The following is an 18,507-nucleotide window of genomic DNA, read 5'->3' on the forward strand; positions in this document are numbered from 1 at the left end:
CAACACGTGTCTCTACTTCTCTGTGAATTTATTCTTCTTTATTATAAATATGAGAAGAAATCAGCCATAGCAGTGAGTGTGATGTGAAAGGTGTCTCTTTTTCACACCTGTGCCTCATCTTCACCCTTGTATCCTGCCATTATACAAGTTTTGGAGGGCTAAACTGTGTAGTGGTGGCATGTACCTGCTCAAAATCTGCCTTCTTCTGAAGTTTTACCAAGTTTTACAAGAGCATGTCCCTCATTAGCCATAGCTCTGCACCTTGGGTAGCTTTTGATACAATCATGCAGTGAGGCATAAAGGTTGCAAGCAGCAGAGTACAATGGAATTGGTTTCTATCCACCATGTGTTGTCACTCCTGTGACTGAGAAAGAAATCCAGGCCTCTTTGAGAGTCCTCCAGTGTAAACTGTAGATGTAGTACTGTTCTCTGAATGGGTCTTTGAGCTTGAATTAATTAATAATTGTAAAGTATGTAAAAGTTGTAAGTGCTTATGTAGTTATGTTATAGTTAAAAATCTTGGAATATCAGTGAAAATACAGGAAGCTATAAAAACAAAATGCTGCTCAGGACAAAATTCTTCCCATAGTGAAGAAAATGACAGAACTCCTGTTTTCATTGGTGCCCTCTTGCATTTCAGATGCATTATGTATTTGTTTAAATATGTTCTGTTCTTTTGTTGCACCCTTTTTACCTCTATAGAGTAGAAGGATTTTTGATCAGAGACATTGAAACATGTTCCTGTTTTCACTCCCACTTCTGCTGGAGGTACTCTTTAAAGTGAGAGACAATCCTTCCTTTAGTAACCATCAGTGTTGTGGTCTGAGATGATTTTTTTATACTATACACTGCAAGCCCTTCTATTTAGTTTCATGTTAATAACTAGTGATGGCTAATATTCAGAAAAAAGAACTCTGTCTTGAATGGATATGGGGGAAAAACTGCTTGAAAGCACCAGTACCGAGTGGAAATTTTAAAGCATCTCTTGCTCTAAATTTTTCCATCAACGGGAAATTTCAGTGTACTCTAAAAATCTTGCACATTTTGATATCACCATAAAAAAACTTAAGCTAATGAGGAATTTCTAGCATAATTTATATTTAGATTTGAGCTGAAGTAATGGAGCTTCCATGTATAAAATATCAACAAGTATCATTAGGCTGCAATATTTTTCTTATTTTGGCATGAATAAGACAAGGTGCAAATGAGAAACATACATCTTCACTAGTCTTTGGAAATATCTGAAATAATTGACTTGCTCAGTCTTCTGTGATGGCTTGGTGACCACTAACTGTGACAATTTGCATAATAGTCAACTCTTCACTTCTGTAGAGATAACTGTTTGTATCTGATTAAAATTAGGACTGTTTTAGTTCTCTTGACTTTTCCAGAAGTTGCAGTAATAGAGATTTGCTGTTATGCTTTAACCAAACAAATGCACACATGGGGATAACAATATGCTGAGTTTATGCAGATTTTACAACACAAATCTGAATAAAATACCCACTAATAGACCCTTAAGGAGTAATAAACACACATGAATTTTCCTTAGTTGCACTTTAAAGTGATTTTAACATACTACTAGACCTTAACAATAATATTTAATTGACAAGATTATGCATTTGTATGGATTGAAAAGGTGGTAGATCTCTAATTCCAAATGAACTATAAATTCACTTTTGCATAACATGTTTTATTTATTTCTCTATAGCAGAGATGTTCTCCATCCCTCCTAGTGAGAGTTTCTTAAAATACAGACAATTTAAATAGATTTAATTACCATTTATCATACTCCTAACTTCATGAGATCATCTTTAGTTGAATTCTGTATTTCCAGATAGTTAAGGAGCTAGATAAAAACAGGGCAACATAATGAGAAGCTAATAGAAATGAAATGAGACCTAGTGTTTAAAACTATTCTGTTTTCAGTGTTCTTGGTAGTATTTTTCTGTTGTTCCCTTATTTATTTTCCAAGTAGATGGAATTTATTTAATTTAAAGTTTCAAAGTGGTGAGGAAAAAAAAAAAATGATGCTCTATTTTGCTCCGTGATCATGGTTGCAATTTTCACATTAATGTTGTGGCCACTGCAGTAGACTTAAATCTCTAAATCATGGTGATGCATTGGACAAATGGAAAAAAATGATAGGGGAAAAAAAGAAAAGAGCAGTTACAATTCCTTTACAAATTCAATAGTGGGCTACATATTTTTCCTGTAGTATTTCCAGTATGAAATGTTCTCACTTTGCAAGTCTATGTTATCTTTTTTACAGTTTATTTGCCAACACTTCCCCTGGGATCTCATTGGCAGACATTTTCTTTGTGGCTCATGTACTTTCACTGAGAGGAAATATTTTTCAATTAGACTGTAGATAATTAGATGGCAGATAAATTAGAACATAATATACCTCCCTATATAGATAGATCTCCAGTGATTCTATATTGGTAACAGGAGCAGAAAGTAGTCCCTGCATAATTTTCAGTGTGGGAACTATATTGAAATGATTTTCAGTGTCTTAGCTATGACACTGTGACTGAGGGATCACTTTGGGTCTGCTGGAGCCCCAGTCTTTCTCCAACTGCCATTCCTCCTCACACAGAGTCACAGGTGCTTCCCTGGGATTATTTGCTAGAGGGGATTTCTCACTTAAGTGTTTGGGTCCACTCTCACATATTATCTTTACATTAGAGAATGTTTTGCATTGATGGCCGTGAATTCGAAGCCTGGGGAGCTTATGAATTACATTTCTGAGCCCAGAACAAAAGGCCCAGCCACACTTGCAGACAAAGTAGCCAGATCCTTTATAGCCGAACCGGGCAGTTAACATACCCTTACAGTCATTTTGCTTCATCAGAACAGCACAAATAAAACATCCACATGTTCAACTGTAACCAAAGATACTTTTTAATTTTTTTTTTCAGTACAATTCTTCTGCAGTTTTTCTAAATAGATCATTTTTGGGACCATAAAAGGGCTCAGCAATGGCATGAATCCATTACAACATTGGCACAGTTGGGGAGGAGATTTAGGCTCAGACTTGCAGATATCTTAGCATGTAGCTGCTTTTTAACATTTACACAGTCCCACTGACTTTCACATAAGTTTTCATAAAAGAAGTCCCTACTCCTTTATGCAACATGGTGTTTGGATTCTTGCAGTTTCACCAAAAATGTCTTAATCAAAATAAAATTCAACATACAAAACTTCTTATAATTCTCCTCTAAAAAGGAACAAGGAACAGCCCAGCACTAGTTATTGAAACAAATAAAAATCTAATGATGATATAATGATGATGTAAAAGTAATAGTGACATGTATTGTATAAAGACTATTTAAAATGCAGATGAGGTAAATACATATAATATACAGGATATTTAAAAGCTTACACTACTAATTCTGGGACCACAAACACTGCTTTCAGAGCCGTTAAGATTTCTAAAATAAATCAACTTAAAATATCACCTGTTCAGCTACCAGTTATAGCTACTATGTTCTATTATATAAAGACATATTTTGAGCACTCTGAAAATGCACATTTTTACTTAATTTACTGTCATTACCTGGGAATCTTGTCTATTACTTTATAGTTTCTAAATAAGAGATTAGAAAATTTCAGGCACATTTTGCTATGGAAATTCTAAGCTCAATGATGGCTTAGGTTAAAGTTGTAGTCTGGGTGTACCAAATACTCAAGAAGTTAAAAAGTCTTAGGTAGAAACTGAAATTTAAACTATAAAAAGTTTAAATCTCCCTGTGAATGATTTAGGTTCTTATAGAGACTGCAACATCACAATGACAACAGGTTCTGTTCATCCTATACTAAAGAAAAAAGCCCTCAATTCAGTGAATTTAAAGATTGGTTTCTCAACTAGCTTATACTGGAGTAGTCTTTTAGATTCAAAACAAATCTCAGTATTTCTGCAAGTTGGGAACAGGGTCCAGAGATTTTATCAGTGGAAGAAGGTGGGGGTAATGGTTTCACATAGCAATGTTGAATTATTCTAGGGCATTAGATCATATTTAGCTTGTCACACTATTTTAGACTAACTCTGGATGTAATAAAAAAAAAGTTTTAAAGAAGGGATGAAATGTTATAAAGATTGTGCTTACTATCTCTGAAAAAATATGGCACTTAATTCTGCCCTTTGCTGAAGTAAACTGTGCAGAGGGAGGCAACTTTCAGAGTTTCATCTTTTAAAGGAAGAGAAATTCATCTGCCTTTATAGGGTGGGATTACTGCTCTCGAAACCAGTGATCCTCGCAGCTAAGCAAAAATGTATGAGCTGTGCTTTTGTTTGCAGCGCTGCCACCCTTTTCTCCGAATGCCTTTACTTCTCTGGTTGCAATGTTACGTTATTGTAGAGGCAGCTTTGGTTTTTAAAGACAGAACTCTTGCTCGGTCTCACTAAATGTGCTGTGCTCCTTATCCAAAAGAGGCAGATCATTTTATTTCAAAGCGTTATTTTTGTATAACATATCACTTTGGCTTATATTTTCCATGCACAACACTAACCATCAATGACATTTTAACAAGGAGGATTGTTCAGCCAACTTCTGAGATTAGCATTCACAAAACTGTGGGACAAAGCACTGCAGATTTGCCCAGCTTATCAAACAGGCCACCAGCTTTTATTATTTCAGGGAGAATCAAATTGGAAGTTGCTTCTTGAACTAATCAGGGCTGATTTGCTCTAAAGTTGCTTCCTGACTTAGATCTCAGGCAAGGAAATGCTGTAATCAGTTCCCAAGGGCCGTCAGAGTTGTGATGGGATATTAAAGGAATGGTACACCATCTTTTAAGAGTTCCCTAATCTTGGCAGATTTTTTTGTTTAACTCAGTTAAACCTGAGCTTGTTGTATAGAAACAAAGATTAATTTTATGAGGTAGCTTTATATAAGAGAAATTTACTCAAGGTAGCAGAACCGAATTTTGGAAAGAATATATTCAGGTTTCATCCAGAGGTTGTATAGCTTATTTATAAATAAAGACTGGCAGAATTGTTCAAAACCAAACATTTACCACACATCACAAACCCCCCCCCCCCAACTTCATGAAAGAGAAAATGAGTCCCCCTGAGTGCCTCTGTTTGCATATTAGCCCATAGTATGGGCTCTGCCAAGTTACTCTCTGACTGACTGCTGCAGATGCTCTTTCTCAAGTATTCTGAGTGAGATCTTTAGTGCAAGTCTTTGGGGACAAACAATAGCACCTGTTCCTCACAAGATAGCAGCCCAGTTAGTCCATTCATGTATCTTTAATGAAGCTCTGGGGCAGATGGCAAGAAATGGCATCATCAACGACAGCACAGAGGAGACAAAAGGGGAAAGTGCCGATCCAACAATACGTTATTTTTACGAATGGGAAGAAGACAGAGTCAGTGTTTCTTAGGCATCTGCTACCGTCTTGGTTTTCAGAAAGACCTGAGGAACATCTCAGCAATTAAAATTTCTGGGCATGTAGCCGATTTTATGAAGTACATCAATCAATGCCTCCTCCCAATTTTTCCCTCCCCTCAGTAAAATCAAAATCATCATAATCATCATAATAAAACTCTCATGAAAAGAAATTATCAAAATTTAAAGATTTTATTGGATTTTTTTGCATTCATTTTATATATTTAATATTTCTATGATTGGTGACACTTTTACATTCTCTTCATTTTTAATGCTTATTTATGCTTTTCAGTTGACCTATTCTGAAAATGGACACCTGTGAATATAATAATTCTGGGTGAAACAAATATTTATGTAAGAATAGTGTTTAATATGTGACAGAGGGAAGACCCATGGGAGGGAATGGTTGCTATTCAGTATAGGCTTTTTCTGGCTCTATAACTCTCTTAAATGTAAACTCAAACGTACAGCCTAAATGCAACCTTTAGTCAAAGTTACATTGATTTATATAGACTAAAGACCTGGTCTTGGATTCAGAGTAGGAAGAACAGCAGATAGGCAGAATACGAAGTAATGATTCTCCCTACTTAAAAAATTGCTTTTATTTGAGAATTTAAACAGAATCTGTTTGCAAACAGCCCAAGGGGATCCAAATCTACAGGATTGCATTGGGGAGTAACAACTGTAGGATTTGATTATTATATGTTTTGAATTATTTTTAAGGCACAATGGAGTGAAGTATTACTATAGGTATGTATGCACCGTGACTTGAACCATAGCACTCACTCTGATCTCTCCTGTGTCTTGTGAGATTGTGTTGGTGTCTTGTACCTTTGCAACCCCATGGAAATCCCCACATGTGTGGGGGGGATATTTCTTAAGATTTTAGCACCATTAGTTAGGAACTACCGAAAATGATTGTAAGTTGTACTGTACTGAATTTCTTCCAGTAGAGTTTCTTCTGTCAGACAAAGCCTGTGGTTTTCTTTTGGTGTACTCCTGTAGAGCCAGTGTGTAGGAACACCACACAGCAAAACCAGCACCATTTTATCAGAGGTAAATGGCTGTTGTGGGCACATGGGGATCAACTCCAATCTGACCAAGTTTAGTTCATAACCTAAAACACACAGCCAGGCTTACCTCAGCTAAAATGAGAGAAATAGCTGCGCAAAGCTAGTTTCTTTCACGGCCCAGTGCCATAGCAGTAATTGCACAAAGACCTTTTTATTATAAGTTGATTTTCCTGAGGAATGGATTCAAAAAATACTGTAAAGTGTTTATTTTTTGCTTGACCTTTATTAACCTACATCTTAGGGCTTTCCCAAGAGAAGAGTTGTTGGTAAATTAACCCTCACAGACACACACAGTAGCATTTCTGCACTGCATCAATGGTTGTGAAAGAAATGGGGATATGACAAGAAAATTTGGCACTATTTAAACAATGTCATAGGTCAACATATGGGATTTGACCAAAAAAGTTTTTTAGGAATTAAATGAAAAAAAATTGCTTGAAGTGTACTTTAACTTTTTAATAGTGTTTAATGCCACCGATTTATGGTAGGATGAGGGCAAAATTTCTTTTCTGCCTAAACCTCAAATTTCTTCCTACATTTACTAGCTTTGATATATAAACCATTGTATATTTTCTTAACTACTAATCATAAAAATCACAGTCAAACCCTTGGGTACTTCTGGGGTTAAGGCATGATGGATAAAAACTCTTTGTTATCTTATCCACTGTCTCTGAAACACAGGTAGTGTAAATTAAGGAACTAGGAAATGAACATGTAGATTTAACAAACACGATTCTATCACATCTCTGATTTTCTATATGTTGAATACAAAGGCTGGTATAAGGTGAAGAATTTCCTCTGGCTTGTTTGTGGTTTTTGATACATTCATTAAGGTCAAATTAAATTTGATATAGTAGGGTTTTTTTCTGAAATAGTCTTTAAATACAGCTCTATAATTACCAAGTTACATGATAGTGCATACAGCTATAAAACTGCTCAGATAGACAAGCAATTTATGTGTTATTGTGAGGTGTGTGTGGCAGAGGATGTTAGTCTATTTGGGAGACAAAGATGTTGGAGCCTTAAACTTTAAGAGTTGGGGTGTTGACTAGAAAACTATTTAGTAGTGTGGTGAAGTTTGGAAATAACATACCTGAGTTGTTGGTATATATGTGAACAATACAATGTTGTAAGATCTCAGAATTAAAATTATCCTAGGGTTACTAAAATTTGATCGTTGAAGTAGATACTGCAGTGTTAGGTTACTTCTAAATGCTTGTCACTCTGCTGTCTGTGACTAAAGATGAGAACACTTGTGAAAAATTCCTAGGTATATGTACCACTCTACTTTTTAAGAAAACCTATGGTATGTTTTATACCTTTTTGCCTTGTGCCAGGACAGGGAATTTTAGTTTAAAAAAAAATAATAGAGAACCAGAAAGAAGCAGGAAAATGTGCAGTTCACTGAGACTGTTACACCTTTGACACCGAGGGAAAACAATGTTAGTGAGGGCTTTGATGTGATAATGTGAAGTTGGCAGGGATTGCATTAAGGCGAAGGTTCTTTGGGACTGTGTGAACACAAGAACACTATCAGTACTGGAGAAATACCTGTCAAGACAAATTTGTGCTATTTCTGATCAGAGGCTCTCTTCTGTTTAGCAGGTTCAGGGTCACATGCCTCCGCTCATGATCCCAATTTTTCCACACGACCAGCGGACGCTGGCAGCGGCTGCTGCAGCCCAGCAGGGATTTCTCTTCCCCCCAGGAATAACTTACAAACCAGGTAAGCTGATAGGGATGTGAAGCTGTTGCACATTTTAAGACATTAACTGTATCTTCTTGTGTGATCTGTCTCATATAGATGATATACAGCAGGCATAGCTGGTTGGAAATTATGTGGAGCTTTTGCAATTCCACTTGAAAAAAGACTTCTGGATTGAAGGAGGTGGATGGACTATTGGTTATTGAACACCATGATTTTCTTACCTTTATTTCCTACAAAATCATTTGCTTTAAATATATTGGCCCACTTAGCTAGCAATTTGCATCTGGTCTGCCCTGTGTTATTATACAAAAGTTACACATCTTTAATTAACCCTGTTATCTTCAGTATATTTGTCTTTTGTACCAAAATTCTCACCCTTTTGTTTGATTTCAATCTGGTTAATAAAAGGTTTCAGTAGCTCAATTCCAGTCATTATTCAGACTCATAACAGGTCACATAACCTTGCAGTGAAATATATTTTGAGATGATTTAGCAAATGTTATGATTTCTTTCTTTTTTCCTCCAAGTTTACAGGACTCCTGGGGAATTCAATTAGGGATATAATGGTTTGAAGATACTTTCAGAGCCTCCTTGTAAACAGGGCTTTAAATGTTTAAAGACACTTTGCCAAAGGAATTCAATGTAGGAAGATAGTTAAGTAAATAAAAGTCAACCTTATTTTCATTTGTACATTCTTTGTAAGTGACCTCAGTCCAGAAGCAGCAACCTTATTTTGCTCATTAATAGTATTCCCTGTCGAGCTGCCTTTAGCATATTAACCTGATAACTAATAACTACAAAACATAAAGAGCAGTTTCTTTTTTATTCATTAAATATGAAATGTGCAAAGTAAAGCATTGATCTGGTTCCCACTAATGTTAGTGGTGATTTTGCTGTTGGCTGCAACAGGAACAGGGTCAAATCCAAAGAAAAGCCTCATAATAGATGATGTAAACAGCATGCTAATTAAAAGCCAGGTTGAACCTAAAATCCTTTCTAGCAAGTTTACTTAATATCAGATGAAATGAGGCCAAGCAGGATTTCAGCAAGTATTTTGGTTTGTTCTGCTTCCTTCTGTCTCTTTAGTCTGGAGACATTCCTCTTTAAAAACACCAGAATCTTTGTCCAGATATTATCTTATTTTCGCTTTCAAAAAAACCCAAAATTCTTTTCCGGTTTGACAAACTGGTGCACTGGATGCAGGAAGCAGTTACTAGAGTTCTGAAAGGCAGAGAGCTCTAGATGGCACAGGATGATGGCTATTCACAGCAGCTGGGGACCAAACTGAAGAATATTTTGTCTACAAAGACAAAGAGTTGCCAGTTGTGGAAATTGTCTACAGCACTCTGGCTAATATCTTTCTTCTCATGCACAAGAGAAAGCACATGCTTTCCTTGCTTTTCCTGTTTTAATCTGAGACATTTTCTGTAGAGTGACTGCTAATGACTTAGCTGTTGGTTTTGCCTGAAAGGTGTTATGTTAAATCATGTTGTGTTAATTTTGCCTCTTTAAGCTTCTTGGTACAACAATGACTTAGGAAGAAGAGTACCAGCATATTTTTCTGCACATGACCAAATTTCTTCACTTATTCTAAAGTGTTCCTTATAGTACCTATCCTAACACTTTATCAGGCTTCAGCTGTTCTAATTTGATCCTATTGACCTTCTAATAGGAGGTGATACAGCTTTAGGGCATTTTTTAACTTGCCAGAATGCAGAAAGAGAGATGTATGACAAATGTTAGAAGAATAAAGTGCAGGAAGAAACCAAGGCCTAGTGGAACACAGCTAAGCTGTTTGCTGGTATGTTATTGGTTTATGTGCACATGATGCCAGTGAAGAGCAGAAGTTACAGTTATCTGATTATACCCAGTGACTTTAAGGAAATGAGAATATTTATATCTTTAATATATTTATTAAATTCTACAGCATATGTGGTAAAGGTAGCTGGGCAGGTCAGTAGCTTCTGTCAGAGAGACATCATGATTTTAAAAAAATGCTGTAACTACACTTGGTATTGATTAATTCCTATTTTTGGTACTCTCGGCGCAGTAGTTAAGGAATTAATGAAACTGGAGATTAAGCTATACTCTTTCATAGAGAGGGTTCTTCAAAGTCATTTCTGAGGAATATTTATGAACTTGACTGCTACTACCTGTACTCTCCTACTTTTGTGAGAAATGAAACTTTCACCTCTAGAACTGTCAGTTTAAACTCATTCATACCTCTGAGGGAAGATAGGAGATAGATTAACCCTTCAGACACTCACCATTTCCTTTTAGCTTGCCTGTCTAGGTTCTGTTTCATTTTACTGCAGTTTGATGTAGGCAAGACTGAGTTTTGACCCTGCCAGTTTTCCCTGACATTCAGAAAATGCAGCGAGAGGCATTTCAGTAATAGGAGCAGTGGGAACTAAGTACTTTTGAAACTGACTGTGTCATTTAGGGAATGTCAAATATTGTGTGCACAGTCACTTACTTTGCTTTGCCTGCAGAATGGGCTAGATATAAGCCAGCTCCGAAGTGGAAGCGACGTATCGGTGTTAGTGTGACAGGACAGCCCAGATGAGTCCTGCCTTGGTGTACAAGCAGGGGTATGATTATGTGTACATGTCCATGCAGAAATGTCTTTGTGGGCTAAGTGGGAACCAATTTCATGGCTGTTTAGTTCAATGCCAAGATAGCAGTTACCAAGTACTGCTGCAAATCTGCACGCAAACTCTACGCCTAGAAGAAATAAAATGATATTATTTAGCAAAATACACTAGTTTCATTCCCTCAATTGAATGTCCTATAGAAGAGAGGAGAATTTATTAGGTACTGAGACCCTTCCAGTACATAGCTTGGGTGCTCATGAACTTCTGAGCTCAGAAGATCATTATGAACAGAAACCCTAAGGACTTGCTGATATACAGCTATGATAAAGGCAGCCAGGAGAGAGTTTCCTACTGCCTGGCAGAATCTATAACATTGAGATGGCTGTAACCCTCCCCCTGCCATGTTTTGGAGTTCTAGGAGGTGAAACAGGCCAAAGTTAGCAAGTGCTGATGACAAGTAATAATTACATTAGAAAAAAAATCCCCAAAGTCCCATGCTTCCTTATGTATCTCAAAGTCATGTAATATAATTTTCCGGCATGGTAAGTACTAATTGAGAAATCAGAGCTGCATAGACCACCTAATTAATTTTTTATACATATTTCAGTATTTATACTGTATACCGGATTAATTAAAACTTTAGGGCGCTGTGCATCTCAAATGACTGTTGTGACTATTGACCTGCAGGCATTTGACGAGCCTCGTAGAGTACCTGGTTGTGGGGGTTGCCACTTATTCCAGTGGGAAGCTGAGAGTGGCAGCTGTTAGGAAGCTAATACTTGCCCAGAGATGCTACGCGGTTAATAGAATTATTTTGCATTCTGAGTACAGCGAAGCAACTGCACTGGCTTTCTGACTGTGACCACTATACTTACTGCTTGGAACTGGTAGGTAACATGGGTACCATTATACCTCCTCTCCCAGTGCAAATTTCCCTTCATTTAACCAACCACGTGCATCCAGGAAAACTTAGTGGGCTGGAGTATCTTTGATTAGCGTGTCCCCATTAGTGCCCTGGGACAAAAGGAGAAGAGAGTGAGTGGAATAAAGAGGAAGACAGTTTCCTCCTCCATCTTGAGGTGACTAAAGTATTACTTCCGTCAAATTCTGTGGCTGAGAGGGAACAGGGAAGTAGGATGACGATGGAGTAAAGATATGAAGCAATGCTGGGCAAGAGCCAGACTGTACATTGAACTGAGCTCAAACAGACCTATGGTTTGCTCAAAGCAGAGAGTGGGAGGGCTGGTCTCTATGCTGTCTGCATAATGACAGTCCATATGACTTGAAAATGTGTGATCACTTTTGCTTGATAATCTTCTGCAAATATTTTGTGTTATATCATTTCTTTACCACATCTGGAAAATATCTCTGAAAAAGATTTTTGCAAATAGAGACATTAAGTAGAGTAAAACTCTATTTAAAAAGGTTTGTTGAGTGATATACTGCAGTCTATTTTCAAAGCATTTTTTCATCTTTCATACAGGAACTGTATAAAGACCATGACTAGAATGGCTAAGAAACAGCCTTTTTCTGCCTACCTAGGTCATTTGGCTTTATACGCAAAAATAATTTTCCAGAGATTTAGCTATGCTGCGATACAATGTGAAAATGGAGACTGTTTTTCTAGGCTGGTGGCAAAAATAGTGAGAAAGAGAGCCAACATTTTGGCCTAATTCTGTTTCTACGTGTACTGGGACAAATCAATCCTTTGAAATCAATGAAAGTAGTAGTAGACAAAGCATGACAAACAAAAATGTCAGACTTACTGTCATTGGACTGGACCTCAGAACATTCCAATACTGTGAGATATTTGTCATCAAACAAATTAAACTCCTTGATTACGGTAGCTAATCCACATAACTAACATAATCTTAGATATGATGAATTTCACTGATAATCCAGCATTGCAGTTTCCATTTGGAATAGGCGTTTCAGAAGTTTTTCCTAAAGCTGAAAGGGGGTTTAGATTATACATAGCTCAGTACTCTATTTTTGCTGTTCCTCTTGGCAGGTGAGAACAAAAAGTGCGCACCAAATCAACTGTGTGCTGAGTTGGCCATGTATCTTTGCATGGCAGAGGTGCTGCATGAGTCTTGTTTCTAATGGAATTTCCCCAGGAATGAGTTAAAGCCTGTCACGTGTTCCCTGTTGAGTTTTACTGGTTGGAACAAGAAATCTGTAACCTCAGGATCTGTTGTAGCAATCCATATGTGCCTCACTCCTAAATGCTGAGGTAAAAGCTGGACGTGGTAGTAGGCAGTATTGTCAGGTGGGATTTTGCACGGAAATTTGCAAATTTCATAATTTTGCAAACATTACCCACAGACAGACAATTGTGGGGGAAACCGATTTTGCTGCAACATGTGAATGGTGATAAAGCAGAGTTGCAGCAAACCCTATTCAGAACAAAAGGCATAACTGAAGTAGTACCATTGGACAGGGGAGATGGTCCAGTGTTCCCTTAGCCAGTTACCTCTATTAACATATTCCTCAATCCTAATGGATCTGTACAAGCAAAATATATACCCTGTGTAGGTGTACTGTGGGAGTACACAGTACATCTGTATCCTTGCTGTATCCTGATGGCACCCTGAGAAGAGATGTGCTTTTCTTGGTCTGTTCATTATGCCTGGAAGGGTAGGGCCCTGGAATGGGTGATCTCTTACAGCTCTTCCAACTCCATTTCCTCTCATCCTATGAGTACACATGGAGAGTGTGCAAGTGGCAGTTTGAGTTCCATGTGTGAAGCGACAGATTTTAAGTCACAATCCCAGAACAGGGAAAACATTGTCAAACCAAGAGCTTTGTAACTCAGATGAGGGGAATCAGCTTATGTCTTACAATTGTATTTTAGGAAAGACGGGTAATAAAGCAACACCTTCCCCCTACTCTGGGTCTCACACAAGCCAGACATCCTTCTTTCCTCACAGCTCACAAAGCCTTGATCTGGAAGGTAAGTCTATATGTCCCATAAATAAAGTCCACTAAGCTTCATCTCTTCATCCAAGACAAAAAGAAACATTTACATTATTTCTATGTAGAACAGCACAGCCCAATTGCTCACTGCTTTTATGCATTTGGAAATGTTGCTCAACCTGACAAACGAAACAGAAGTCTGGCATACTTTTCCATGGCTTGTAAACACCAATTTATATATAAACAACAGCAGCCAAATGTAAATAGACAATCAGCACAGTGAGGAGATTGAACAGATCAGTTTGCAAAACATAACATTTTCTTCTTCCAGCATTCTTCTCACTCCTGTTTATCAAAGACCAGCACACACCAGTACCTAAGGCAGACCTGTCTGAACATGTTCTGCTGCCTTTTGTACAAATTTAAAAGAATGGATCCTCACGCAAGCATTCCAAATTGAGAAACAAATTTGAAAAAAATTGCTGCAATACATTGACTGATTTCTTGCCAGCTATGAAGAAGCTTCTTCATCCATTCTTCCACTGAGAAAATGAGAGGGGGAAATATGTACCTCTGTAATTAAAAATGAAAAGCAGGGCATTCCTTACATGTTCAGTTTGCTCAAGGGAGAAAGAAGTACCTTTGCTCTGCTTTTACTGCTCGGTGTCAGTGAAGTACTCCAGAGCTAAACAAGTATTAATTTTTCTTCTCAGCACAAAGATGCTGCTAACATACCAGGACTTAGCCATAATTTAACACATTAAAATGAGGGGGAAGAGGGACAGTATTGGATTTTAATACAAGTAAATGGCATAACTATAAAATTATTTTTCCTGTAATAAAAGAAAGAACTGTAGCCAGCAGGTGAGCAAGAGAACACTACAGGGTGTGGTGAAGATACTATTAAATTAACTGTGAAGCCAAAAACTCTGTGTGTATGCGCGTGTGTGCTTGTGGGTATAAAATATCTGGCTATTTCAAACCATAGGAGCATGACAGCTGTGAAAAAGGAGTGCCGCAGGGAATTCTTTTAGAGTTTGATTTTTTTTAAAATATGTTTGACATGGAAAATGTTTTAGTACAAATAAAGCAACTGGTATTGAACTTAAAAAGTGTATGCGGAGGGGGAGGGAGAAAGAAGAGATTGCTGTGTGGAACAGGAATGAATAATTCATGATATTTAAAGAAAGAATGCCTCCGAAATGTTCTGCAAGGCAGTCCATGCTGATAAGTCGGATGGTTATTTTCCCCCCCATTTAAAGCATCATTAATTCAACATCTTTGTGATTTTTTTAAAAAACCTTGTAAGATATTTCTCAAAGAAACATTATTTAACTTAGATTAGGATCTTATTTATTCAGATAATTTAATATAAATATCAAAGACATGAGTGGAATTATTTAACCATAAAGAGGCAGCTTTAGCACTTTTAGAAAATAATCTAGGAGTTTTTGTTGCTTTTTTTGTTTCTTTTTTTAAGGAAAAAAAATCCACCAACATCATTGCAAACTAAAATCAACCTCATGGAATGGGGAAAATAAGAGGAGATATTTTGAACATTACTCCATAGGACACCAGTACAATATAGTGTTAGTGAATGCATTGTAGCAGAGCTCCATACGCAATCAGAATCCAATTGTTACTGGACTGTGTACAAGCGCATACTGTGCTCAATGGCCTGATGAGGTATTATGGATATGATGCAAACAGACCTTGTGGATTAGACATGTACAATTTATTAAAAAAGTGAAGCAACGGAACCTTTCAACTGAGCTGAATACAATAGAACTTCAGGTGGTAAGAAAGGAGAGTTCCGAGGAATCCAGTGACTGCAAAGATTTTAGCTATTGTTATTTATTTAAGGGGGTTGACACAAAAAAAATCTAGTTCTTGGAATGCCCTAATTAAATTATATTGGATTTCTGTATTTTCTCTCATTGCTACATTCTGCTTTCAGCATGGAAGAGTTTGTGTAAAGTAGACTGATTATTGTAAGTCTCAAAAATGTACAGAGGAGCAACCTGTTAAAATGTAGCCTACAAACTGTATATAACGCTGACTTTAAATAAGTAGCTTGAGCCAAAGTGATATTCCATTAAATCACATTTACTGTGTAGCTTATCCATCACTATATTCATTTTTATATTTCAGATTACACTGCTAAATTATTTCAGCCTTCCTTAACTCCTTACATCGATTAAGAGTCCCAAAGGCACTGAGTGATGCATAAGTGTGGGAACACTCATAGATGCTATAAGACACAATGTTGCAATGCTTAATCTGGAACAACAGTATCTCTTATTTTCTGGAGTATTTGTTGTCCCCTAAATGCAGATGGCACACATTTTCAGTTTCTAGTGAACACAACACACAAACGTTAGTACCCTAACCTTCATGTAACTGAGCAACTGTCTAATCTACCAACTTCAGTAGTTCCCCAGATCTCAGAGAAAATTAAAATTGTATTTCCAGCTATTTTAAGAAGTGATTTAATTTTTTTTCTCTATGACTACCTTAAAGAGTTGTTCCAAGACAGAGAACCCCAAAGGAAAACAAGAAACCTCAACCTGTGTTGAGCCAACTGGGTAGCTTTCACAGAAGCCACTTGACACTAAAAAGAAATCACCCTTCATTAAACTGGACAGAAAATTCTTGGGTGATAACAAATTTCTTTTGTTTTAAGAGACGTGGTGAAAATAATTTTTTTTCCTCTGGGAGCCACTAGGGTTTCCTGGAGTATCTTATCTGTATGTCTGTGGCTCTAAGGCCCATTTTGTGCCCAGGCTTACACGCTTGATTTGAACATTTGCTTTTGAAAATCATGAGCATCGTATTTATGTTTTGCCAGTTTGCCTACCAGCTATCTGCTAACAAAAAAAGTTCCAAGGGAGCATGGCAAGTCTGTGCCCAGTGAAGCCTTTTGTTTTTGCAGATGTTTAGGCTTAAAGGAGTGCTGTGGAGCACAGGCAATCCTAGGTCCTTGTTTGCACTTGTCTGTTGCTATTCTCTGCTCATTGTCTGAACCTGCACGCATTGTTCTCCCGACAGGTGATAACTACCCTGTGCAGTTCATTCCATCAACAATGGCAGCTGCTGCTGCTTCTGGACTCAGCCCTTTACAGCTCCAGGTATGTGCCAGAACAAAAAAATGTGGGATCAAAGCCAACATTTTAGGGGAAAACTGCTAACCAGCTGTATGCTAAATAATAGTCTGAATGTTAAATAATTTTTGAGCACAAGCCCAGGAGGATTAACACCTTATGTACTTACAGTACAGCAAATACAATAATGTGCAGCCAACCTTGATACTGTGAGTGAAAGACATTGTTCCGTGTGTTTTATATTGGCAGTTAATGGTATTTTTTTATTTATATGACCAGTTGATGGGAGACAAGTTCAAAGATCGTTTTGTACTTTATTTTCATGTGGTCTCTCCCCTGTAGCTGCAATGTACTACCTTTAATTGAAGCAGTCAGTGTATCCAAACAAAAGTATGTTATTGTGGGTTTTTTTCCTTTTCTTCTTTTTTCTTTTTTTTTTTTTTCCAAACAGTGTGGTGTTGACAATACAATAAATTGCAAACTCTTTTAGCTACTGTATTTAGGTAATCTCAACCTCTCTGTGCATTAAGCTGGTCAGATGCCAAGCATGGTTAGGAGCCTTGGTTTGGCCATTTATTTATTTTTGGCATATACAGAGTGAAATGTTGTGAAAGAAAGATTTATGTGCCATATTATTAGCTAGCTTCTCGTGGCAAGAAGTTTTTAATTTCACAAGAAAAGACACAACAATGTCATAAATAATGAAGAAACAGTCAAAAGCTTTCAGAGTTAAAATGTGTGGAAAGAAAGTGACAGTGAACATGAGAGGAAAGGCCATTAAAGATGCATGTAACTATTTGCAAGTAAACCTTTGAAACCCCTATTTGAGTTAGGTTAGAGTCAGGTTTAGAAGTGAAGTAGGAATAAATTGTGCCTAGAGTAGCAAAATATTGCCATGTTAATATCCAAATATCTACTTTGCTTACCTTTCTGTAACTATATAGTTTTCCAGAGGGAGCAAAGCACATTAAAAACCCTCTCGTCTTTACCCTGTGCTGATATTCTTGCCAAATTAACTTAGGATAAGTGAGAATGGCAGCAGAATTTGCTGTTCATTGATGGTCCAGAGCTGGCAAAAAAGACCTCTTGAGCTTAGTCTGGCCTAACGTACAATCAAAATTTGTCAGAACACCCTGAGTCTGCAGGCAAAGATCTCAAAAAAATTCTTTTGGGACATGATAATGTAATGTTAAGACTGTACCTTGGGCAGGCTTCAAACCGAAGGGAAGTTTCTCAAAAGGAAAAATAGCAAGCAGGTATCCTTTGAAAGTCTGTATTTGACTATTTATTGAAGTGAAAGTCTCATTAGCTTTAGTAGAGAAAATACTGCAGAAATCAGCTTTGTGAATAGAGAGAGACTATTTTTGCTGCTTTGAAATGCACTATAACAAATACTGTGCCTACACAAGGCTGTAAGGCAGGAAAGCATGAAAACTGTTCAACTGTCAAAGAAACAGGATCTAAACGACAGACATTTTGATTCTTTCCTTTTACAGGATCCATTTGTAACTTGACCCACATATTTATATGTTAGACTTGATCTGAACCTACAGCAATAGTACAATTTCATTAATTTGTGGAAATGATAAACTGAGTTGTTAAACTTGATGAGAACAATTAGAGAGAAAACAACCAGCCAAGAAAGTGGTGCTACTAAATTCAGAAACATTCAGGCTCGAGGGGTCTGAATTTCCATTTTGAAATATTTGTTGTAAAAGACTT

The 18,507-nt window shown here is 37.1% G+C and overlaps 1 protein-coding gene across 17 annotated transcripts in view; it reads left to right on the forward strand.

Moving 5' to 3' along the window:
* The window catches only part of SOX6 (SRY-box 6), a 375,776-nt gene that overhangs the window by 268,645 nt on the left and 88,624 nt on the right, over positions 1-18,507 (forward strand). For 10 of the 17 annotated variants that reach the window (XM_017809700.1, XM_017809710.1, XM_017809718.1 and 7 more), the window contains 3 exons: positions 8,069-8,192; positions 13,623-13,721; positions 16,733-16,812. In XM_017809700.1, coding sequence (XP_017665189.1) covers positions 8,069-8,192; positions 13,623-13,721; positions 16,733-16,812 — 303 coding nt within the window. The remainder of the gene's footprint in view (positions 1-8,068; positions 8,193-13,622; positions 13,722-16,732; positions 16,813-18,507) is intronic. The other 7 variants (XM_017809785.1, XM_017809774.1, XM_017809757.1 and 4 more) reach the window with 3 other exon arrangements.

Source organism: Lepidothrix coronata, unplaced genomic scaffold, assembly GCF_001604755.1.
Source record: "Lepidothrix coronata isolate B3197 unplaced genomic scaffold, Lepidothrix_coronata-1.0 Scaffold1, whole genome shotgun sequence".
NCBI classification, from domain to species: domain Eukaryota; kingdom Metazoa; phylum Chordata; class Aves; order Passeriformes; family Pipridae; genus Lepidothrix; species Lepidothrix coronata.